At 39.8% G+C, this 26,231-nt stretch overlaps 2 protein-coding genes across 2 annotated transcripts; one reads left to right on the top strand and one right to left on the bottom strand.

Annotated features, from left to right (window-relative positions):
• Positions 1-729: 729 nt before the first annotated feature.
• On the top strand, positions 730-13,741 carry cpxm1a (carboxypeptidase X (M14 family), member 1a). Its single transcript, XM_051395613.1, has 13 exons — positions 730-1,123; positions 2,744-2,853; positions 3,598-3,737; positions 3,862-3,946; positions 4,221-4,371; positions 4,536-4,624; positions 4,765-4,888; positions 5,755-5,951; positions 8,253-8,432; positions 10,343-10,637; positions 11,722-11,861; positions 12,001-12,103; positions 12,783-13,741. Exons 1-13 carry the CDS (start codon positions 826-828, stop codon positions 13,112-13,114), a joined length of 2,244 nt encoding a protein of 747 aa, XP_051251573.1. The 5' UTR covers positions 730-825; the 3' UTR covers positions 13,115-13,741.
• A 1,412-nt stretch (positions 13,742-15,153) lies between these two features.
• Positions 15,154-25,654, bottom strand: wdr32 (WD repeat domain 32). Its single transcript, XM_051395615.1, has 7 exons — positions 24,986-25,654; positions 23,113-23,226; positions 22,678-22,875; positions 21,649-21,851; positions 21,137-21,217; positions 20,899-21,044; positions 15,154-19,713 (listed from the first exon to the last, which is right to left on the bottom strand). The coding sequence occupies exons 1-7, from the start codon at positions 25,444-25,446 to the stop codon at positions 19,342-19,344; spliced, it is 1,575 nt and encodes a 524-aa protein (XP_051251575.1). The 5' UTR covers positions 25,447-25,654; the 3' UTR covers positions 15,154-19,341.
• Positions 25,655-26,231: the final 577 nt, after the last annotated feature.

Genomic DNA, 26,231 nt, shown 5'->3' with positions numbered 1-26,231 from the left:
ATAAAATGTTTCACTGTATTATTTGCACAATGTAGTTTAGCTAGTAAAAAAAACCTTTTTATTATATGTTTATTTATTTATTTTAAGTGGAAATTCGTTTTTGGCTTAGCGTAAAACTGCCTCTGTGGTTCAGGCACAGAATTCTTCCAGGGTTGAGTCAGGATTTATGCTCTATAGAGAGACCCCTCTTTTGTACCGTGTTTGTTAACTTGTGTCCCCCCCTCGTTTTTGTGTTTTATGCAGCTCAAAAACTACAAAAAAAGTATGTTCTGGAAATGGAAGTTTATGTAATTGTTGCCAGAACTTCAATAAAATATATCTGGACAATGAAAAATAAAAGATTATGTCCAATCGTGGAGAGAGCTGCAGCTTGGGAACAAACTTAAATGTAAAGTAGCAGAAAACTAAGATACTAATTTAAGTTTAACTCAAAATGTGGAATTTGAGCACCTACTTGAGTAACTAGTTACTTCCAACCACATCCTCTCCTTTCATGAGAGAAGAAAAAGAATAAAAGTGGAGCATAACACTTTATACATCACAACATTTGTTCCTTCGCAAAAGTAAAAAGAGGTTTTGTTTTTTTAATGTGGCAGTTGATAATGTGGGTCACTGGTGCAAACATTACCACAGGTCTCCTTTGAATCACATTTTCTTTCGCGGGACTTTAGGCTGGAATTTTGTGAGGGAGGGGAGGTGGGATTGAGGAAGAGGAGGAGGAGGGAAGTGGATAGAGGTCTGGCTCTGTCAAATCCACATAAACTAGCCGGGGTAGTTTTTTTTTTTTTGCTCCCCTTCACTCTGCAGCTGCAAACAGAGAAGAAGATGGAAAAGTCATTGTGCATGTTGGCAGCGGTGATTTTTCTGGGAGGATTTTCAGACGCATTGATAAACGATCCATCGACTGATTCCTCATTATTGAACAACTCGACCACAGCTGGGTCTGTCACCGTGGAGCTGCAGGAGCGCAGCAGACCGACTCCAACGACTGCACAGACTACATTATCCAGCACCACCTCTGTCAGAGACAAACATCTGGACACCAAAAACACCAGCCAAGAGAGCGAGGAAGAAAACAACAAGAAAGAGGAAGAAACTGAAGAAGATGAGAAAACAGAACTGGGTAGGACAATAAAATAAATAACTAACAGCTGAACGGCAGCAAAGTAGAGCAGTTTTACTTTTTACGAGAACTGTGAGAACCCAGAGAGACTTGAGTTGGACCCAGTTATTAATGTTAATTAAGGACGCAGTTAAGTGCTATTAATTAATGATGCCTTCAGGGACCCACATAGCTCCTGAGTTAAATAAGTAGCAATAACACAGTGTAGAAATACTCATATTTTATTTATTAATTATATTTTGCATTATTATTTGAAGCTGTGAAGTAACTAATAACTAATTTGATCAAATAAATGTATTGGAGTAGAAGTATAAAGTAACATAACATTTAAATACTCAAGTAAAGTAAAAGTTGTCGAAAATGTACTTTGTAAGTACAGTACTTGAGTAACTAGTTACTTTCCACCACTGCCTGACTTATCAGCTCAGAATTTATAAACCTGTCAAACACAAATAACAAGTAACATATCATAGTTTTTATAAATGTGGAGGGTTCATTGAGAATGTGAATATTGGTTTATATAATTCTGTTACTCCAGTGCTGCAGGGTAGTCCAGAACTTCTGCACAAACACTCTCGTTATCAATATTATTTTCTTAGTTAAATCGAAAACATATTTAATTTACTATCGTAGACGACAAAGTGAACCAGTGAACTAGTTGTTTTGCATTTATGCAAGAATTAGTATCATCAAAACCTCTGCAGATTTATTCTCTGATGATCAATTAACTGATTAATCGACTATTTATTTCAGCTGTAGAGAAGATTAACCCAATAAAAAGTATTTAAATCAGCTTAAATTTTAATTTTGTAACAGTTTGCCACATTTGTTAGAGATCCCTCAATGAATTCCCCCCACAATATGTGGTTTATGTTTGATTTAAAATGGAACAGGCTTGAATAAAATTAATGGATAACATATTTATTGTTGCAACTGATGATTATTTGTAGAAAAACAGACATATAATAGATAAATGTGGAAAATGTTGCCTTAAAATGTCCTATATGTCTACAAATTGCTTGTTTTGTCCAAAACCCAAAGATATTCTGCAGACCAGCAAATATTCCCATCTGCAAGAATGACTATTTGATTGATCGACTAAAAACAGCTCCACACATATTAAAGAGATTCATCCTCTGTTGTTGAACTGCTAATGTGAACCTCCCTTTACACCACACATCATTATTTTTGCTCCTTTTTCTAACATTTTGAAGAAGATTTTGTACTAGTATTTGGGATTAATAGGACTGCTTGTTCCCAAAGGCATAAAATACCCTGCAGTTGTAGCTCTCGCCTCCCTGCTCTGCTGGATGTTTGACTCCCCTCTTGGCCCTCAACTTAGTCTCGAATTACATTCAAACCCTTCATGGATTCACTTATCTGCAGTTTCCTTTGGAGCGGGCCTCCAAACTTCCACTGAACTGACCCGGGATAATTAGGGATATTCCACATAACAACTGCTGGGGCCTCTTGTTACATCAGCCATGTGTTTGCTTACTCAGAGAAACCAGAACAAGCGTTTTTTTTTAACCCCTCACCAGTCAGTCCCGGCCATCTCCAGACAAGCACAGACAACAAAGAAGATTTTTATCTCCTGGTTGCTTTTCCTTTCCCTTCCAGATTGTCCTCCCCTCGGCCTGGAGTCCCTGCGGGTCGATGACAGCCAGATTCAAGCCTCTTCCTACCAGCGATCGGGTCTGGGTCCTCACAGGGGGAGGCTAAATATCCAGGTGGGTCTAGATCAAACTTCAAACACAGAGAACGGTGGACTGCCCCTTATGGAAATTCAAAGAGACAGAACAGCAAAAGACAGGAAGTCATGAAGGGAGAATGGAGGCAGATTATTAGAGGTATCATTTGATTTGATCCAAGAACAGTTCAAAACCCCAAAATATATATTTAACTTTAATGTAAGACAAAGACAAGAAGTAAATCTTCACATTTGAGAGGTTGGAATCATTATGTTTTTGGCATTTTCTCTTAAACTCTTTGCTAACACAGAGCAAAAAAGGGCGGGGCTTAGGAAGAGTCAGTTGAGTCACTTCATATTATCGTGTTTTATTTCTGTCCATAATTTCTGCTGCATGTTTCTTAAACTAATAGACCATAAAATAAAATACATTGCCCATACTTTCCACTTTTTTCCCTCTGCCTTTACTGGCCAATAAAATTACCACTATAATAAAACTTCACTGACGGGATTTGCAGTAGAAAGCATTCCTGTTGAGTTTTAGTCTCTTGGAAATGAAATAAAATAATGAGTGAATTGAAGAGCCATCAGTGCTATTCAGCATCTCAGTCAATCTCCTGCTCACATTCTGCAGTCTGCGGCCTGAAAGCAATTATTTTACAATCCGATCGACACCAAAATCTTGTGCAATGCTTCACGTTGACTTAGAGCCAAGAATGTTTTTGGGTCGGTTTAATGGATTCTGCAGTTGACAAAAAACTTCTGTGCAACATGTGTTTTTTAGTCTGGCATTGAGGACGGTGACCTGTACGATGGAGCCTGGTGTGCTGAGTATAAGGACCAGCACCAGTGGCTTCAGGTGGACGCCATCTACCACACCCTGTTCACTGGAGTCATCCTGCAGGGCCGAAACTCCATCTGGAGGTCAGGTAGAATCAGGATTCAAATCTAAAGAGTTTTTGTTCCAAAATGAAAGAAACATTGAGACAAATGTACAGCAACAAAGACAGATTGTTACACAGCTTTGAAGTTCTTGTCTTCATTACAGTTGGGACTGGGTTCACACCTACAAAGTCCAGCTGAGTAACGACTCTGTGAACTGGGAAACCTGCATGAACGGGACAGAAGAAGCAGTAAGGATCACTTTCTGTGTTCTCTGATATGAGGAATGTACCTAACTGTGACCGGTGGACCTCACGCAGATGGAAAACAGATTTTGAGGGAGTTTGTGCCAAAGTAAAATGTGCTTTAAACAAAATAAAAGTTACAGAATAAGAGAGAACTGACCATGAAAACAAACAGAGGATAGCAAGAAACTGGAATTTGTGGTTTGCATAATAACAGTTTAAACCTTAATTGGAGAATATTTTTTTCTGTGCTCTTCTGTGGTGTCACTGAATTGCACAGATATTTGAAGGAAACCAGAATCCAGAGACTCCGGTGCTCGGACGCCTCCCTGTTCCCACCGTCGCCCGCTTCATCCGCATCAACCCTCAGACCTGGTACTTCAATGGGACCATCTGCCTCAGGGCTGAGATAATGGGCTGTCGTGTTGATGGTAGGCAGAAAATGCTGCTGTACACAGAAACTGATAGTAATAATGATTCATTGGACTGTTTACTCTCAGAGCAAGATTCACAGTGACTAATAGGTCAAAATACATTAAGATTTTAAAGGCTACATCGTCTTACAAAAGGAAGTTAATTTGCTGTTTCCCTGTAGATCCGACTGACATCTACGCCTCGGAGCGAGAACTAGGATCAAAAGATGATCTGGACTTCAGACACCACAACTACAAAGAGATGAGAAAGGTTAGAGAGTGATGCATGATGAGTAACTTTGGTTCCCCCCTAAAGTCTAATGCCAGAGTTTTTACTCAACAGTTCCAGAGTTTCTCAGATTTAACCCTTTGAAGACTTTTAGTCCAACTTCTTCTTTTTAACCCCCGAAGCTCATGAAGTCTGTGACGGAGGAGTGCCCAGACATCACCCACGTCTACACCATCGGGAAGAGCTACATGGGCTTCAAACTGTACGTCATGGTGATCTCGGATAACCCCAGCAAACATGAACTAGGTAAGAACCATTTCAGCTCTTCTATGAGTTGAAACCTTTAAAAACTGTTTCAGTTTCTGGACCAGAGGTCATCCTGTTTCTCGGGTTACTCTGAGTTTAGCTGCTCAGGGGCCCAGTTAAACATCCTCCAGTGTTTATACAGAGTTTTCTCTGCAGCAGCGCCACACAGGGAGGCTTGGGTGTCTTGTATTGAAGGCCGCTCTTGTGTAAACAAACAGATAAGGGTTTGAAATTGGAGACTGCGCTCTCTCCACCAAACAGGACAGATATTCTTTGTGATTTCTTGTCTTCAGATTCAGGGTTTGTCTGCCAAAAAGTTCAAATAAGTGAAGTGAAATATGAAGCAGAGTGCAACTTTTCCTCCCTTCTTCTTCTCAGACAAATGGCAGAAACATATTTAAATTGCTTCACTCCCAAAGGGGAATAAAGGGAATTTAGGTTATATACAGTATTAACAGCTGATTTTAATTTCATTGTATTCATGGTTAAGTGAACACTGGCTCCAGATCCAAGCAGAAGAGAGGCAGGCATTGCACAATTTCTTTGTTACAAAAAGTGCTTTTGGGTCTTAAGAGTTTTTATTCTAAGGAATGTCTGCCATCGAGTCTGGCCAATCCATGTATGATTATTGGCAAAGTGCTGTGAGCCAGCTCCACACTGTTGCCTAACACAATACAAATGGGTTGAAAGTTTTGAGTGAATATGTTCCTGATGTGGCTCTGGGCTTTAACTTTGACCTACTGCACATAAACAATCGAACATTTATGGAGCTTTTTGTTTAACGTGACCTGTTTCTATAGGTTGATCTCGACCCTGTCGAATCCCTCCACATTTATTTTCTGTCAAACATTTTTCCCTCTCGGCAGGTGAGCCCGAGTTTCGCTACGTGGCGGGGATGCACGGGAACGAGGTTTTGGGTCGAGAGCTCGTCCTCAACCTAATGCAGTACTTGTGCAGAGAATACAAGAAGGGCAACCAACGCGTCGTTCGGCTGGTGACTGAGACGCGAATCCACCTCCTGCCCTCCATGAACCCTGATGGATATGAAGACGCTTATGTGAAGGTGGGTGAAGTTCATGTGACTTTGTGTAAAAACCGTAAACATGTTTCTTGTAGTTTGCCCTCGATTTGTTAAAGAAGGTGTCAGGGATGCGTGACTCTTTCACAGTCCATAAATTGTTTGTCTAACGCAAAGAAACATAGGTTTTACATTTGAGGAACATAACAAAGCCTTGAATATAATATAATCAGATTTGATTATATGTTTTACAGTAACTATAGTTATTGGATTATTGTGGACTGATCCCTATAAAACTATAAAAACCCTTGGATGATATTGCATGTGTTGAGGTTCTTATCATATGTATCAGCTCACCAGGATAAGAGCAGATTTAGGTGGATAAGAACGTTTGGTTGACTTCTCTTGACATAAAATAAAAGAAAATATAAGAGAAATTGTTGTTTCATGAGGGCCAATGTCTCAGACTTTAATTGGCTCTAGTTCTCAAAGGTCAAATCACTGCATGAAAGAGGCTTTTCTAAAATCTGGTCTAATATCAGTGAAGAAATCAGGGAAGGCCGTCATCATGGGGCTGTGTTTGATGTTAATCAAACTGCACACACGTGGGTAAAGGTCAGGTTAACCTGTCATTATCTTTGATACACTACACCCGCTGGGAAAATCACAAGTCACCACAAAGACGAAGATATGCAGATTAAGGTTGAATATGATAAAAACTACCACAAAGAAAAGCAAATACAGCTACAACAAACACTGGAAACTACCTGTAACTGGGTGAAACTGGTGGAAGGCGACTATGGACCATAAGAACTGTGAAACTTTAATTTCCTTTTACTGTATTTACTTAGTGTGGGATTTGGGAAAGTTGCATTCAAATAAAATACATTTCAGTCCTTTACATGCAACATGAATAGTCTGTTATGTGCTACTGAAAATGTTTTCTTAGTTAAGTTAAATACACAATATATCAAAAGTTTAAACTAGCTCTCAGCGATGGTAACGAGTCCCACATTGTCCCACACAAACACTCTTTATCCCACATTAGGTTTGTTGAGATGTGGTCGGGGAAAATGACTGCAATCACTCAGGACACATTAGAGAATACAACACTGATGATTGAAGTATAGATAATAAATATAGATATTGCACAATAAGGACACACACCTGGTACAGAGTCCTGAGTTGTGTGTCAAAGAATTGACATTACATTTCACATTTTATACTGTTCCCAAGACAAAAACTCACAATCTAATTGGCTGTTAGCGCATGGTGACATCATTCTTATCCAATGGCTGAATGCCAAGTTTGGGACGTGTTCTGCTGACACATACATAGGACATGTTCTACATACATGTTATACAACTTGTTATGTAGAGATTTTTATCTTCACACCCTCAGACTGTATCTGGCACGTATGCACTCACTCCTTATGGTCTAGTTTACAGAGTAATACAGAGAATAAATTATATATTTGTGTATTTGTTTGACTTTAAATTCACAGAGGAGACATTTCTGTATTTTTTAAATAATTGTTTTTATTTATTTACCAGGGACAAAGCACATTAGTTAACATTGCAGTTTAAACTTCAACGTAAATGTGCTGGACTTCGCTAATAAGCTAGTCACCAGTGCAAAGCTTCAACAAGTACAACAATACAATATGATACAGAGATACGTCAAGTGACAGACATATATAAAAACAATTAGATTATGTAAAAGCCAGAGTTAAGGTGGTAAGATTGCTCATGATTGCACGTTTGTCTTAAGCCACGTCTTTTATATTTGAGTTTATTTCTTAATTGTCAGCGTTGGACTGCAGCCTGAGTTTGGTTGAATGTAAAATTTTGGAACAGCCCTAATTCCTACTCTAAATAACGGTTAGAAATGTAAACTCACATGCAATATCTCAGGCTCAACTGGTTTGATTTTGACAAATATGCTGGAGTTCGTTCTAATTCAGTAAACCAAAGGAATATCAGTTCATTCTTTCACAAACCTACAGCCTGGAGGGATGGCTGTAATCAAATTAAAGGTCTAAGTTTAAGTTTCCAGAACAGAAGATCTGCTACAACACAGGCCACATTTTAAAAAACACAAAGTGTAGTGCCCACATGGTTAATTAAAAGAATGATGCCAGGCCAGGCTGAGGCAAACTAGCAGATAAATACGAGACACTGGAAAGCTACAGCACATAACACGAAGGCAATCTGACTGAGAACTAGTGGATAAGAACAAGTATATAAACTAAAGAGCTAATGAGGTAATGACAAACAGGTGAATGAATGAATGAATAAACTAAAACCCTGATACGATGCATTCACATTAATCCATCCACTGCTGCAGGGCTCAGAACTCGCCGGCTGGGCTGACGGACGATACAGCTTTGAGGGAATCGACCTGAATCACAACTTTCCAGACCTGAACAACATCATGTGGGACGCCCAAGAGACGGCAGCAGACAAATCTAAAGTGTCCAACCACTACATCCCCATCCCAGAGTACTACACTAAAGAGGACGCCATGGTGAGGAGCTCTCTTGTAAACAAGTATTAAGATCTATATTTATCAGACAAATGTTAAAAAATCTGACAAACATGTTCCAAAAAAAGTATTTAAGTATCATCAATCAATCAAAAATGTACTTAAAGTATCCAAAGTAAAAGTACTCACTGTGCAGTAAAATGGTCCCTGTCAGTGTTTTACTATTATATATTTATATATGAGGTTTTTGGATTAATATTACTGCTAGGTATTAAATTTTACTACTTTAGATGTGTAAATGTGACAAATTTGCAATAAACTAAAAAGTAACTAGTAACTAAAGCGGGAGTACAATGTTTGCCTGTGAGATGTAGTGGAGTAATAGTAGTAGTATTAAGCAATGTTGGGCTAGTTACTCAAAAATGTCATTTATTACCCGTTATTCTTTTCAAAAGTAATATTACTTTATTTATTACTCCCTGCCAACAGTAATTAATTACACTACTAGTTATATTACTTTTCTGCAACTCACTACAAAACTTTGATTGTGTCCCTTCTCCACAAAACTCTAGTTTTTTGAATGAGTGAATATTTGGACTTCAGATCAGTGGAGGGTGACAACAAAATCAAGGTTGTAACTAATTATTTACTGTATTTACTTTATTAGTAATTAGTTACACTACTAGTTACTGGGTACAGTGTTATTATTACTGTAATATTATTACTAATATTGCCTTACTGCCCGACACTGGTATTAAATATCATAACATTATACTTTTGAACAACATCTTACTTTGGCGCCACCTGGTGGAAATATTAACAATGACACTGTGCCAGACCAATGCAACGAATAAAGAATCACATTTCCTGTATAAAACCAATAAAAGGGACTTTGAAGATACTCTGATGTTGCAAATATTATCAATTAATTAATATTCTGTATTTATTACAGAGGTTTTAATAATTAAATAGACTGCTTTTACCAAAAGGACCAAACTCTGCTACTTAAACATGGGTGACGTGTAATAGTTCTTACAGTAGGTCTCTGATTCATTAGTGCATAAATGTAGGTCACACTGAAAAGCAGCTTTTGAGGGTAGTCAGTGTGTGTGTGTGTGTGTGTGTGTGTGTGTGTGTGTGTGTGTGTGTGTGTGTGTGTGTGTGTGTGTCAGTTTGAGAAGAGGAAAATAATGTTTCCACTGTAGCGTCGTGCAAACGTCCGATCAGGAAGTAATTTCAGAGCCAAGAGGATTGTGGTTTTCCTGGAAGCCTGAACATTGTCATTGGTAACAGTTTCATTTGTTTAACTCTACACACACACACACACACACACACACACACACACACACACACACACACACACACACACACAGTAAAAAGATAAAATAAAAGTATTATTTTTAGTTGTTTTAGATATTTGCTGATTCATATGTCACAGTGTTGTTTTTTACTCGTTGGTCTTGAAGATGTAAATACCATTACAATGACTGAGCAGACAAAGAAAAGAGCTTCACTTAAAGAAATTAAAATGTAATCAACAGGAAAAAAATACAAGTAAAGAATTTCCACTGCTGTCCGATTAACAAATTAAGTCTGGGAAGCCAAAACCAACCACAAAGTCCTCATAGCACTAAAGTTACAGCTCAAACACTATAAAACATATATTATTTGAATTATAACTTAACTTTAAATAACTTTTAATCAATTAAATTAAAGTTTAAATGGTGTTGACGTCTTAATAAGCCCATTTATTTTTGTTTGTTCTTTATCTCACAAGCATCTATTATTAATCCTTTAAATGTATCTGTACAAATAAACTGTTAAACTAAACTTGAAGAAGACTGAAGCTCAAGTTCTGTGTTTAATTATGAGAATCTTTCCCATAAATCAGGGTCTAAAAAAGTGTAATACAATAACAAAGCCAGCTGATCCAGATTGTCCATCCCTCTCAGGTTGCACCAGAGACTCGCGCCGTCATCAGCTGGATGCAGGACATCCCCTTCGTGCTCAGTGCGAACCTCCACGGGGGAGAACTGGTGGTCACGTACCCCTTCGACTGCACCCGTGACTGGGCCCCTGTGGAGGACACCCCCACTGCGGACAACGCTTTCTTCCGCTGGCTGGCCACCGTGTACGCCTCGACGAACCTGGTGATGGCCAACCCTGACCGCCGCATCTGCCACTCTGAGGACTTCCAGTCACACAACAACATCATCAACGGCGGCGCCTGGCACACCGTCCCCGGCAGTGAGTCACCGCAGAGAGCTTTCTGAAAGATGGAAGCCATCTGAGAAAGATTTAGTTCAGAAATGCTACTTTGTGCTTTTGGAGAGGATGTTTTCTGTTTTCACAAATGATAAAACTTGAAAAAAATGTACTACCGGCAGACAAACATCCTTTCAAAGCATGCACCTCTTTATTTAAACTAGAGTCCCTTAAATCTTTAACTTAAGGTTCCAGTTTTTACCTTTTTGTAACCTTAAATTAACATTTACAACCTTTTATGAGTATAAGAATCAAATCTAATTGTTTTACACCTTAAACTTACTAATACTACAAATGTTTCCCCCTATTTTGTCTAACAAAAGTTCAGTTTTAGTTGTTTACATTCTGTCATATTCTGTTACATTATGTATTTTATTCAGATTTGATCTTCTACATCCTTCCCTGCAACTGGATGTTTATGCTTTTTCTCCTGTGAGCTCAACCAGAGGCGGATCTAGAGAAATATTTATGGTTTAGAGGCAAGAGGGTGGAATGGGGACTTTAAAGGTCCAGTGTGTGACCATTCTGGGTGTAGAAACATGAAAAGTGACCATTTGTAGATAAAATGTCTCATTCTAAGGTAACAAAAACATTATAATTCTTATATTCAAGTGATTATACAGTAATGAAAACATACCTATTAATATTATATTCAAGTTCTGACAATAGAGCCTCCTAAATTTTACACACTGGACCTTTTATGGTGATATAATTGTCAATAACATATATTAATATTTGCTTGGAAAAGCCCCAAAATTAAGATATTTTAACTCAAAACATTATTGTGACACATTAGTGAAGCATAGAAGTATCTAAAGTTGGGGACCCCCATTGCTCTCAAACCCCCAGTTTTAAAACTACAGACTTAGCCTAAAATGTGGCAATAACACATCATTAAATTATATGTGTTAATTTACATTTTCCTCCATTTTTATAATTAATCTAAATCAATGGTAGCCGCCACCCTCCACATCCAGAAGCATAAATAAAACTGATAAATTTAAATGTTAGTTTCCTGAAACTACTTTTTCTCTGATCCAGATTGTAAACTTGTATCTTCCTTCAGGTATGAATGACTTCAGTTACTTGCACACCAACTGCTTCGAGGTGACGGTGGAGTTGTCCTGTGATAAGTTCCCTCATGCCAGTGAGCTTCCCATCGAGTGGGAGAACAACAAGGAGTCTCTGCTGGTTTACATGGAGCAGGTCGGTCCAGCTGCACTAAGAAAGTCACATGAGCTGGATCTCAAAGCTGCTTTGATCCATTTTTTGATAAAGTTTTTTTCATTTGTGCCTTAATGTCCTCTTTGGGACCCTTACGGTGCATCATTTCCTCTTCACTCAGATTCACAGAGGCATCAAGGGTGTGATCAGAGACAAGCTGACCAAACAAGGAATAGCCGACGCTGTAATCAAGGTGGAGGACCACGACCATGACATCCGATCAGGTTGATTTCTTTTATCTGATTATTCTCCTTTCTAATGACCAGTGCGGAAGCTGATTGTACAAGTAACGGGGTCGGGTGGTAAATCTGAAGGGTCCTAAGATTATTAAAAGGATGAGAAAAGGACAAAAATGTATTTATTTTATTTATTTATTTTAGCAATAAAAGAGAGATTTAAAGTTCCAGTGTGTAGGTTTTAGTGGCATATAGCGGTGAAGTTGCAGATCACAACTTCATCGCTTCACCCTCCCTTTCCATGCTTGAAGGAGAAACTACGGTGGCTGTGAAACACGCCAAAAAAAGCACAAAACACATAACGATTCTTATTTTCAGGTGATTATACACTAATGAAAACATACCATGAACATAGAGCCTCCTGAATGTTACACACTGGTCCTTTATATATAAATAAAATCAATAGTAAATGACAATTAATACTGTAGGTAAGATTAAAAGTTAATAGCTAAAAGCAATTTGAAAGCATTTTTTTAGTGTAAGTTAAAGTGTAATAATAATCTTCATTTTAAAGGTCAAGTGTGTAGAATTTAAAAGGATCTGTTGGCAGAAATAGAAGATAATATTTGTTTTGATTAGTACATTAACCACTAAAGCTTCTTAGAAATTAAATTTTTAGGAACATAACAATCAAGAGCATAAATTCAACCCTTTTTTATTTCCTTAGCTGCCGACGGGGACTACTGGCGTCTACTGAACCCGGGCGAGTACAAGGTGGTGGTTTGGGCCGAGGGTTACTTCCCGTCCATGCGTCGGTGCAACGTTGGAATGGAGCCACATCCCACCATCTGTGACTTCACCATGACCAAAACGCCCCTTCAGAGGCTGAAGGAGATCCGGGCCAAGGGAGGGAAGATTCCCCAGGACCTTCAGCTGCGTCTTCGAGCTCTGAGGCTCCGCAAGCTCCGCGCCAGCACCAAGGCCATCAACCGCCGCAGGGAGAGTCAGCGGCTGCAGCAGGCGAGGAAGGCTCGGTCCACCGGAGCCCAGAGAGCGTGAGAGCGGACGGGACGAGGGGCTGAAGAAGCCTCAGACGTGAGCTGGTTGTAGGTTGAAGAAGTTCGGTTAGAACGGAGAAAAGTGACCTCTGGGAATAGTGTTCCTATGACTGAGAGGACACTATTAAAGGGTCAGTTCACCCAATTTCTTTTTTACGTAGATACCAAGACATGCAGACAGTTTTATACAGTGAGGTTTGAAAAATTTGTACTTCCACCAATTTGGCGATCTCAGATTTAAAATATTCAATTAAAAGACACAACAGCTTATTTGGGTGTACTGTCCCTTTAAGGCAGATTAAACCACGATAGTCACACAAACTCTTACAGAAGATGACAGGATACTTAAAAAAACAGAGTTTTTATACAAAAACAAGAACACTTCTAAAAAGTTATACAAACATGAAGCTTTTTTGAATGATAATGAACATCTTTACATTTCTGGACAGGCATTCACTTTAGTATTTGTACATTATAGCTGTTGATGCTGTAGTGTTTGTTGCTAAGACTAAGTTGAGAATTTAACTGTCAGCTGGTCTGATATGTGACATGTTTTAGTCTGTTTTTGTTTGACTGAAGTCCAACAGGACCATAAAATCTCAAATAAATATGACTTATTTGTATTATATCTATATATCTATCGTGTGAATCTGAACCAAAGAACCTGGAACTGACAGAAGCCGCTAGGGCAGTGGTTCCAACCTGGGGGTCACGACCTCACAGGGGATCACAACATAAAAATGAGAAAATAGGAAACAAGAGCAAGCAAGATAATGAGTCTACAGCCATGCTGGTGGCTCTGTGAGGCTGTACTTAGGCACAATGTTAAGCAGGTGTAATGTTTACCACACTCACCATCTTAGTTCGGTGTGTAAGCATGTTAACATTTGCTAATTGGCACTAAACAGCGAATGTAATTCATTTTACAGGTATTTAATCATAAATCAAAGCAATTGACATATTAAAGTATTATAAGGCGCTTTTAACTGCTAATGAAACTGTCTAAATTTAATTGTAAAACAAGACCATCAGCGAGAAAAAGGCTATTTCAATATAGTTATTCTTAATGCCTGCCACTGGGTCGGATTCACCTTGAAAGCAATGAAACGAGCCGCTTTTGTCTACAGGGGCTGCCAAAATCAATAAATAAGGTAAAGCTTCTTGTGGCTGCTGCTGATAGCGTCACATGAATGTCAACACTTCAAGGAAAAGCAAGCATGGAAAGGTCAATAAAATCACCAAAGTTTAAGGTATTCATCATCTGGAAGCCATTAATGTTGGTACAATATTTTGTGGCTGATCTCTCCAGTAGATGTTGACATTTCACTGGATATGTGAGGACTTCAACCTGCTGGTGGCGCTACATGAAAAGTCAGAGCATCACCAAAGTCAGTAGGATTCTTCCTCTGGGCACCATGAATATCTGTATTAAATTTAATGGAAATCCATCCAACAGATGCTGAGATTGACTGACCATCAAACACTGACATCCCCCACAGCAGCAAACATGACTGACACACACATTTTAGTTAGAGAAAAGCAGAGTTTTACCTGTTTGTGACTTTAAAAAGGTATTCAAATGAAACAATCTAAGTAGGAAGCTCTGGTTAAACTGCTCACAGCTCAATTACAACCTGTGAGAACGGCGTTGCAAGAAGCCATCAGCATCAGCTATAAACAGTCAGAAGCGTGCAGTGCTTCCCGACCTTTAACGGCTTGTGATCCCCTAAACCACAGCTGTGTCTGCTTCCCGCCCTTTGACACAGGTTGTAAATGTCTACGAGCTGTGACCGGTTCAGCTCGGTATGCGATTCTTTCTTCTCAGATTTATTTGAACACGTTAAACTGTTCTTAACTTAACCATCTCACGGTCTCTTGAGGGTTCAGGACCCCTAGTTTTGGGGAGTAGTTGCAGGTGTTAGTTTGACTGCCATCTAGTGGTTGGTTCTCTTTCACGTGTGGTGTTTTTAATAATGGGATAAAAAATAAAATACGATATAAAGATAGAAATACTGGACTCAAACACCAAACAGTCAGAAGTGCAAAAAGAAGCTAATCTTTTTATTTCAGTGATAATAAGTACCATTTTAGTTTCATTGTTGGGATTCATTGCTGTGTATAGCCATTTAGGAAACCACAGTGTGAGTAATTCAACACGTTTCCCGTCTCTTGTCCACCCCTCCTCCACCTGTGATCAGTTGAGGTGATGGTGCACAGGTTAACACCAGAACTACTGAGAACATTCAATTAATCCACAACAGGACACAGGTTGAAACCAAGGACAGGACTGACCAAAGACAAACAAACCCAAAAAAAAAAAAAAAAATCCATAAAAATGAACCCAGTTTTTTTTTTTTTTTTTTTAGTTGCTATACCTGAAGTGAAAAATGGCAGATAAGACACTTCTCTCCGAAGAGCTTGTGAATATAAGTGAAATAAAAGCAGCATTGAATATACAGCATGGATGATCCTTTAACCTTCAGCTCAGTCAATTAAAAAAAAACAACAACTATAAATGTAACAGTTAAATAGTGAAATGTTTCTGGGTTGTTTCTTAATGTCTTTAACTTGGAAAATAAGTTATTCTAGAGGTGGAAAAAAGTCCCAGAATTGACTGAACTGAATGTAAAATGGACCCCATTTGGTGAAACACGCACATTTTGAGCAGTTAACTGAGGTACAAAGTGTTGAAAGCATCCTTCCTCAGTACATACAGGACCACGTTGTGAGCTGGGAATTATTAAATCACATCTGTGTTCAGACAACTTCCTTTTTTTTTTTTTTTTTAACAAATATTAACTCATAAATTTCCTATTCAGTCTTATTTAACTTCCTGGCGGTGGTTTTAGCGGAGACGACTGATAACCACTCACACGTGTAAACAGATGACATGAAGCTACCGCAAGCAGCCAGTAAGCCTGTTAGCTGGTTAGCCAAGCACAAAGTGGAAACGGCTAGTTTGGCTTTGACTAACAGCACCTACCAGCACACACAAAGCTCATTAAACAGCTGGATAAACAACAATAAGATGCCATTTTATGACGATTATGTTTCTGACTATTTTTTTGTTGTTGTTTGGTTGCCAGGCAAGAAATAGTCTGATACATAACCACCCATAAACTGCAAATTTAAATGTTTTAATATGGATTAAATGTTAAATTAAAGTTGCCTGTAGGCAGATTTTGTGACCGTTAGACTGCGTCAGCTGAGCCGTTTTCCCTGTTTGCAGCCTTTGTGCTAAGCTGAGCTAACCGGCTGCAAGGTGTCGCTTCATATTCAACTGACCAACACGAGACGAGTATCAATCTGCTCACTTGACCTTTGGCAAGAAAGTGAATAAGCGTATTTCCAGTAACGTCAACCAATTCTTTTAAAATGTAAGCTTTTTTTTTTTTTTAAATCCATAATTTGCAGATGTTCACTTCAAGTTCTCAGCTCACATCTCACTACAGAGGAGAAGCACTGCCTTGTCCAAGCAAAAACACGTTTTGGCATCTGACGGCTCCACACAGAGCATCGCGCCCCCCCCCAGTATAAATAAGAAAGGAGAATCTTCATAAAGGCTGGTATGCATAGTAGTATACGCTAATGTCTATCTTTTGTTCACGCAATATCTATTCTGCAGTCAGTCGGTATGTACTGTAACCAGTTTACATTGAGGTTTTAACACCCAGGCTTGGCTCTTGGAGCAGCTATACTACAGTGGTTGAAAACACAAAAGCATTGCCGATACTACAACAGTCAAAGCAATCCATTTGCTCCTTAGAGAGGAAGAAAACCTGATTGGTCACCTTTTATGACGACATTGTAAGAGTGAGATAACTGGATGTGATGAAGGAGGAGGAGAAAAAATTCAAAACACTGATGTGGATCAACACTCTCTTCAGAAACCAACAAAATGAGGTACAAGGTTGAAAAACAATCAAATGAAATGTTTCTTGGCAACAATGTCCTATAAAAGGTTAAATGAACGATGCTGAGGCAAAAACTTCTTCTGCCCTATATTCAAAATAGTCAACAAGGTAATTAAAGAGGCTGGCAATATTCTATATATATTTTCTTTTTCTCTACAGAGCCCCAAAAGTCCCTTAAAGTCACATTTTTTGAGCTTTTGTGCACAAGTTATTATCCTGCTCACACAAGGAAAGTTATTATCATCCCATAATTAATTATTATTGAATTAATGATTTAAACAGATAAGTGATATAAGGTGATTTTACTGTATATCACAGGTGTTCTAATGAAATGAAAGAGTAAATATATGAAGTATCTATTAAGAACAATGGATACTATGATTTAAAAAGTATTTTTAGATGTTTAGATATTATCTAAAGAGAAGACAGGAATAAAGGACGGGCACCAGATAAAAAAATATGACTTTAGGGGCTCAGTTCAAAACCAAGTATGAATGGACTTTTATTATCTGTGTGGCTAAATACTGATATATCTTAATCCTCTGTACCATTAAGACATGTTCCTTCATTACTATAAACAACAGCTGCAAATATGCACTAGAATTGTGTATTACTCCACGGCTGAAAGTAGTCCCAACAACTTCTCTATTTACTCCTGTTTGAGTAACGTTTTCTACAAACTACAGTGGCAGCTGTTTCAGGAAATTACTTAAGATTTATGTCTTCAGTAGGAACCAATGGGCTGAGTGCCACAGACAGCATACTGTGCTCTATGTAAAAAAACCAAAAACAATACAGAATAATGCCAGTCTTATCTTTTGGAGAAGAAATATGTAATTGTAAATAGTATTTTCCTTCACTAAAGTATGTTGCAATAGTAGTTTGTACAGAAAGTGGGTCTGGAAAATGTCTGAGACAGCGACGGCGGCTTCTATTGTCCAGACAGCAAGTTTCCACTCACAGACTTAAGATTAAAAACTCAAAAACTGTGCAGGGAAACCAGAAGTGAATCCTAAAGCGGCCTCAATGATCAAACAGTGAACGTTAGAATCAAACGAATCAAACAATTGTGAACTAGTAGTGCAGACATTAATACACCAATAAAACCACTAAAAAACCTAAACCGCTAAAGGACCATGAAGGCGGAAACGGAGTGGAGATGGAGAACAAAAAAAATTGACAGGTAGGTAAACGGGAAAGGCGTCGACAATGAGGTCCTTGAAGTCAAAGTTCAGATTGTATGAGCAGAGAAGCAGCACCTGTGGAAAAAGGCATGAGCAGAGCGGAGCAGCTGAGAGAGCGACACGATCCGCAGCGGAGGACGCCGTGTCAAAGACGATCAACGACAGCGCAAGACGACGGAGACAAGCGCCTTGTTTTCTTGTTTGTCTCGTTAGAATTGATGGATTAATATCCGTTTGTTTGTTTGTTTGCATCCTTAGTGTTTTTGTCCCGAGACAGCAACATCTGGAGTCTCAAAATAAGTTTTCTACTGCTATAGAGACCAAAATGAATCTTTAGTATGAAAAAAAAAAAAAAAGAGCCACAGACGAGCTCTTGATTTAATGATCAGAGCTTCAAGGTTTGAACTCCTCAGTCTGGATGGAGTCTTGTTTGCAAATCCCAATGACGCTTTTTTGTTTCGTTGCCTCAAAGTTTGTCTGTTTTCTCCAATTTTTTTTCGAAGTTCAGGGTCAGAGAGGCTGAAAGTTTTCATCCACTAGTGCAGCCTGGACAAAGGGGTCACAGCTGAAGTCTTCTCCTTCTTCTATTTTTTTTCAGAACAGTGGCTGTCAACACTCAGTCTGCTGCACAGCTACAGATCTGGGTCGAGAAGTACCGAAAATATGTTTTAAGGTTTGTTTTGTTCCTTTTTAGGTGCCAGATGGGTGGAGTTTTCCATGCAGATTGTCTGGCAGAGGGTCCAGAAAAATCACAATATTCCATTTATACCGTGCGTCAGACTATTTAAAATATCTGCATGCAGTAACTCCCACCCATCCGGTCCACTACAGCACTTTAAAACAAATGCTAGGAAATGTTATTCAGGGTTCCCATAGATTCAGATTTTCTGGGAAAATTTGAATTTCCTTTGATAGTTTTGATATAATCTATACCAAAGGATACCAAGAAGGCCTTTTTACAAAGCAGATATAGCCTTTGCACGACAAAAATCTACACATATTAAGTGTTAGGAGTTTAAAATCATAGAAACTGTATTCTCCTTCGACACATTTCTAGATCTGCGCTGGAACCCTGATTAGCACTTCTCCACCCAGGTCTGCAGTGCATCGTTCTTTGACAGTGCGGGTTGCTAGAACTTAGGCTGGTAAAGGGCGACGCGTCCACTGAGGCAGCCCGAGGCCAGCTGGCAGTGTGTCGGGGAGAACTTGGTGGTGAGCACCACGTCGCTGTGCGAGTAGATGGAGCGGATCTCCCTGAGGCAGCTGGTCTGGACTGGGAGGCAGTCGGCCAGCTCGCCGCAGCTCTCGTCGAAAGCCAGCAGGCGGACGCCGTAGCCATACGGGGAGCAGATGAGTCGTCCGTCCGGGCTGAAGCACAACTCTTTGATGTAGCCCCTGCCGACGTTGGCCTCCTCGATGTAGTGGGTGAGGCGGAGGGAGCAGCGGGGGGAGACCAGCGGGCGGGTGGGCGCTCCCTCCTGGAACTCATACACACACGTCCACTGGGGAGAGAGAGGAGGAGAGATGGCGGTGTTAGATGTAGTCACACAGCGGGGTCTGAAACTATTAATCATGATGGCGCCGTCACTGGAGAGATTAACGTTGGTCCGGGACCCACAGCGGCACCGACCAACCGTTAGTGGCTTTTTGTTTACGATAAAACACCAATTCACATGATGATACAACACTGCACCGACAGCAAACTGTAAATAAATTCTACTAAACAAAGTTTGATGGGGCCAAATTTTCTTAGATTTTGTTGTTTGTTGTTTCTGTTGTTGTTATTGGAGAATGAGTTTGGACATTCAAGGTACTGCAGTAGGACAAACACACAGAGTCCAATGGAAAATAATTTAAAGACGAAGTATCTGATCGTGTCATGTTTATACAAGTTGAGGTCTACTAGTATTATCATATGTATAATTCCTTGTGATTTATTTGTTCAATGGGGTCACACTGGGTTTGAATGTGTATTTGCTAATTGGATTACATAAGACTGCAGTCATTTTAATTCCCTCTGAGGACTAGATGGATTACAATTGGTTATCAGACCGGAGGCAATTCTTACTTGATGCCCTATTGGTGTTATCTTTGTATGGTACTATTGGCAAGTAAGTCAACTGCTGAACTAACAACATTTGAGCTGTGTTGTACTTCCCTCCAGTGTGTTCAGTTCTGTGTCCCACTGGAACAAAAATTACAAAAATAAAGTTTAAAAATCCCCCAAAACATCAAGCAATCTGAACCAAAACTCAGTGTGTATGTGGATACTTTTATAACAAGCTTCCTGAAACTTTCTGAGAACAGGATTTTATTGGTTTTGTTTATGTCAGCTGCAGGCCACCGTACATCAAGAGTCAGGTAAACTTGTCAAACAACTTGCCACCGGAAGATCAGTTGTAACTGTGGTGAATTCAAGCTGATAACAACGGCAAGAAGAAAGCTACAAACGACACAGGCCTGCTGAGGGTTTTTTTATGCTCAATAAGATGCAGGTGCAGTATGCTGCTGATGAGGCAGTTCCTACAGTACACCAACCAAGGGTGAAGGGAGGTCATAAATCACTTCACAGATCTAGACGCAAAGAAAGTATCTCACTTTGCTTTCAGACCTATAAAACATGAAGATGGAGACACGAAGTGAGGCCGTTAATGATCATAAAGATCTTAAAAACAGGTGTTTCTCACCTCCTGGTCGTCCATGTTGCTCGAGCACCGGATGAGCGTGGCCCAGCCTTTAGGGTGGAGCTGCAGGGAGGTGATGCAGTTCCCTCGGTCTCTCTCTCCAGGGATCTCTGGAGTCAAAACCTCCAGGCTGTTTCTGGGAGAAAGACCTGCGAGAACAAAGTTAGCAAATAATTATAAAGTCCGTCTTTATCACTTTAGCAGAAAAGAATCTGAGTTTTACACTGCGATTGTTTCTGACCTTCTCGGTGAGGGTGGATCTTGCTGGAGTCATTTCCCTGGCGAGGAGTCCCAGCTGACCTGGACGCTGATGTGCCTCCATCTACAAATCACACCACGGTAAATAAAAATTATTTTATTTAATCTGGAAGCAACAGCAATGTTCTAAAGACTAAACTGTTTAGTCAACAAATGTCCATCATAAGTTGTGCAATGTCTAAAAATATTAGATTTTAAATGACATTAAATTAAGACAATCCAGTTATTCTTTGCATTTATGAATCTGTTTTGAATATTTTGTATTGTTACCTGATGAAAGGACAAAAAAAATTACTCAACCATCAAAATTACAGCTCATTATGTCTTAATCAACAACTTCCTTTGGCACTAAATAGGTGTACGTTTTACAAAAAGGAATATCTAAAAACATTAAACAGAGATAATACTGAAAGAATAGAAAAAAACAAAACAAAAACAAAAGGTAGAAAGTGAAATATGGGCAGATTTAGTTTTTCAGGGAGACTGAGATCTGACCTGAGCTGAGTGGCGTCCGTCTCGCTCGCAGCATGCGGTAGCTGCCCACCTCGAGGGACTGGGTGAGGTCCAGGTCGTGGAGGATGAGCAGGTACCCTGAGGAAGTGGAGATGAGCATCTTGGAACAGTCGGGTGTCAGACGCATCCTCATTAAGTAGCGGGTGTGGAAGAACTTTTTGTGCGGGCAGCCGTCCTCTGTAAACCTGCAGAGGGAGGACAGTTAAAGTCTTAACGGACAGTTTGATGTTGTTTTCGCTCAAATAATTGAATGTAATTCTGGTTAAAAGGGTTTGCGCAAGGTGTGAGGAAGCAACAAGACAAAACATCCACAGTGAAATTATTTGGGTAGCTCTTCAGGAGAAGAAATTAGATTTTCAGGGTTGAATTACAGCCAAAAACACCATTTAGCCCACCTTCTGAGCTGTAATGCTGCAGGTTTTATTTGACAGAGGGATGAAGGAGAGTGGACTGTTAAAAAGTCTGTGATATATTGGTTGGAGTTTATATGTGCAGCTCCAGGTACAACAATGACGTAAACACTAGAACAGCACATTGTAACACAACTATGAGAGGCAAAAAAATCAACAAATTGATCAATTATTAAAAGAAATGACAAAGAATCCCTGGTCCCAGCCTCTCAGATTTAAGGATTTCTAGCTTTTCTCTGTTACATAATTATAAATTTTATATATTCTGACTATTTATTGGACAAAAAGCAATAAGAAAACATCACCTTTGTCTCTAGGAACTGGTAATGGGCATTTTTAACATTGTTTTTTGGGAAAATAATATATTAATAGATAATGAAAAGTATAATTTGCTGCAGCCCTAAGGTAGATAATTAATTTATATATTATTAAGGGATAGTCTGGAGGTGAAAAACCACATAATGAATGTTTCCTATTGCATAATGCAAAAATCACAAGTGCAAAAGATCTAAAAAGGTGCAGAAAACACAAAGTTCATGTTTAAATATGAATAATTTCCTCATATTTATCTTAAAATGTTACTTTGACGACGCTCACAAACCTGTTAGTGTCCCACGTGATGACGTTGCCGTCGAAGCCAGATGTGACAAGGAGACGAGTGTTGGTGTCGTACTCGATGTTCTTCACCCAGCTGGCGTGGCCGTGCAACGAGCAAACCTTTGAGTTCAGTTTACGGAGATCCCATAATGCAATTGTGGTGTCGTCGGAGCAGGTGGCAAACAAACGATTGTCCAAAAACCTGCAGGGAACAGGGGAACGATTTCATTTAAGATTCTCCGCAGCCATGAATCTACACAGCAGCTTGATTCCTTTTGGTTTTTTATTGGCCCCTGCACTTCATATCCTGACAGGGAGCTTAATCTGATGTAACAATAAAGACGATTTAAGGGATCATGTTGCCATCCTGAACCTTATTACGTTTCACTGCTTTCAGCTTCAACTCCCTGGGTCCCTCCACTGGTGTGGTGAAATGTACCTTATGTTGTTGACGCAGTCCTCGTGGGCCTCGGTCAAGGTTTTGATGTGTCTGGATGAGATGGGATCAAATAGCAGGACCTCGGTCTGCTCACAGGCCACAGTCAGCACAGACCTGAGCGGAGCAGACACACAAATCGGAGACACACTCGTAAATATTAAAGGGGGAGGAAAGAGTCCGTCTGTTTGGACCTGTTACACTGTTTTCAACACAAATACAGACAGCTCCAACAACACTAACAACACACAGTGGCTGCAAGAGCCAAAAAAAGGACAAAAATGTGCAATTATCAGTTATCTTATCGGTTATCGTGCACCCCTAATGTCTATATATATTTATTTATAAGGCAAAAACGTTACAGTCGCCAGTGATGCATCAAATAAACATCTGGATAAATAATAATAAAACTACAATATTAGATAATCCATTGGTATTAGCTCAAATATCAGCGTGTTGCAATACCACATTTGCAGGTGGCGCATTATCAATTCATCTGAGCTAAAATATTTTCCCAGGCAGGAAATGTGAGAAAACTTGAACAGCCGTCTTTGATGAGACACTTTAATATGGCGAGACTGCGTAAACCGAGGAGCGATTACGGAAGAAAAGGTAACTTCTTCTCCAGTTTTACGGACGCCATTCTTAGATTTATGACATGATACGGATCAGGAACATGGATTTAGACATAAATGAAAAGATAAATTAATAAAATGACACCCTGATCATCTAAAGACAAAACAATACCCAATAAGGAGATTATGCTTTTCAGAAAACGTATTAATGCTCAGCTATGCACAAAGTCTATTGGATTGGATTATTGAAATTTACTTATATTTACAATCCTCTACCTCCCTGACTCTGATGCAAAAGCATGATGGGTGACTCTGCACCAACAGTTGTAATAATGTGATAAAGATTACAAAAAATGTGCCATAAAATTGGATAAATTTCCTCTTTTAGGCCCCAAAATATAGAAGCCAAAGGCTCTGTATGTTCAGGATGTTTTATCTACAGCAAAAAAATGCATTTTCCCAGATAAAAAACCCCACTTGTGCAGGACGGACATGTTCCTTTTGTTGTGCAGCCACATAAGCCCACAAAACAAACGTGACCCAGAAGGGACACAGCTTGACCTGGTTGGGCTGCAGGATTTACTTCCTTCACCTGCTGTCTGGTCACAGAGGATTAAACCTCTGTGTGTGTTGAGTTTTACTTACTGTGACGGTGTTGTTGTTTTTTTTGCAAGACTTTCGAGGTTTTGTTCAGAGAAATTGTTAATTTTTTTTAACGTCTCAGTGAGTTTTAAGGGGAAGTGAGGTGACATATGGATGCAGTGGTGTAGTGCAGGGTATATAAGCAGGTTTATGGAGCATAACCACTTCTAAATACACTCCAATGTGCATCATTCAGTGGTAGTGTGCCAGATGAATGTTTGTTCCTGGAACCGCATGATATAATAAGATAATAATAGTTGAAGGAAGGAAAAAGGAATATTTCACTCAAAATACATCATTTTAAGGCCCAAAGTCTGTGGACCTCCTCTTCTGTGGCTAATGTTAAGTGACAATGTGCAAATATTACTGGTGCTTTTATGAAGTTAATTAAATATGCAATAGTAGGGGTGTTCATACTTTGCTGGACGGCTGATTAGAAAGAAAATTTGGGGCATAAATTAAAAGTATTCCCACTTTTTTTGGCTGCAGATACACCTGAGTGCAGAGTGGTGAAGCATGTGAAGGTGGATTTTATGATGCAATTCAAGCACTTTTATTACCAATATTACTTCTAACCTTTTTTTAAATAATTCCCAGGTAAGTGGGGCAACTCTGTAAACACGAACTCCCGAATAAAAAGGCCCAAAATGTGGTCTTACCCGTCCGGGGAGTACTCCAGGTTGAACACCGCTCCGTGGGTCTGAGTGCTCAGGTTCACAGACTCCACAGCCGGATTCATGGAGCTGTACAAACTGGTCATTGTCCTGAAGTTATCCCTAGCCGGGTCCACAAACACCCCCCGTCTTATTGTCCTGCTCTGCAGCCAAGAAAACAAGCTGTTCCCCCTGCGGCCATCGGTGCTGGGGTCCCCGCCGCTCCCCGGCTGCGGCGCGGCGGCCGGTTTACAGCCGGGCTCTCCCTCCTCCGACGCCGGGGACCCCGCTCCACGCTCCGGCCGGTCCACGCTGGGTCCCGGCGGCGAGGGTGACACCGCCGGAGCAGTGTCATCTTCCACGTCCGAGTCGTCGATGTCGGGGTCTTCCTCTTTGTCGCTGCCGCTGTTGGGCCTGTCCTGCGACCCGTCGGCGTCCTCGCTGTCGCTCTGGTGCTCCGAGCTCATTGTAGCTTCTCCAGCGTCCGTGTTTCGCGGCTCAACGGCGAAAGAGTAGACTGGCTCCGGTCACCTACCGAGCATGGAACCGCGTCTTCGTCCACCCCTTTAAGACGCCATGGTGGTGGATCTTTAGCTGCATAGGTTTACGTGAGGCAATTTTGTGTTTTGTTGTCAAGACTTGGCAGCGCCTTGTCGCCGCGGCGTCAAGTTGAACGCGGTTAGCTGAAATGTGACCGGAAGCGGACGGGTTTAGCCTTCAAAATAAAAGCGGTAATCGTTTTTTTTTTTTTTCACAGGACGACTCCTACGTGTGCGTGATGCAAAGAAACAAAACGCATTAAAAACAATCATCTGTTCGTTTAAATTTATTTTCTTCACGTGTTTGCGAAGTGAATTACGGACCAACAAATACATTCCCACCGATACACGTTTTAAGATGAAGGCTCCAGGCGGAAGTGTCATGATGTCACTCTGACTAACTTGACCGCTTTCTCGTCATCACCAAAACAAACGCAACATTAAAAAAAAAAGATGACGAAGTTCCGTTTCCTCCATTTTGTGTCTGATTTGTTTGTTGGTTGCTGCCATCTGCTGGATAAATACTGTTCTTCAGTTTAATGGGTCTCAAACATTATTTAAATAAATATAAAAATGATTTAGTAAACTGACTGATTGAGTATTTTATTAATATTATATTAAAAACTGTACAATTAATCCAAATAGTGAACTCAGTGACTTGGATGAGTTTTTTAGCGGATAACTTCCTGTTATATGGTGCTTTTTTATGCGAT

The sequence above is a fragment of the Dicentrarchus labrax genome, unplaced genomic scaffold (genome assembly GCF_905237075.1).
Source record: "Dicentrarchus labrax unplaced genomic scaffold, dlabrax2021, whole genome shotgun sequence".
Classification (NCBI taxonomy): Eukaryota; Metazoa; Chordata; class Actinopteri; family Moronidae; genus Dicentrarchus; species Dicentrarchus labrax.
The sequence above is the reverse complement of the archived record's forward strand: the minus strand, read 5'-3'. Positions and strand labels throughout refer to the sequence as shown.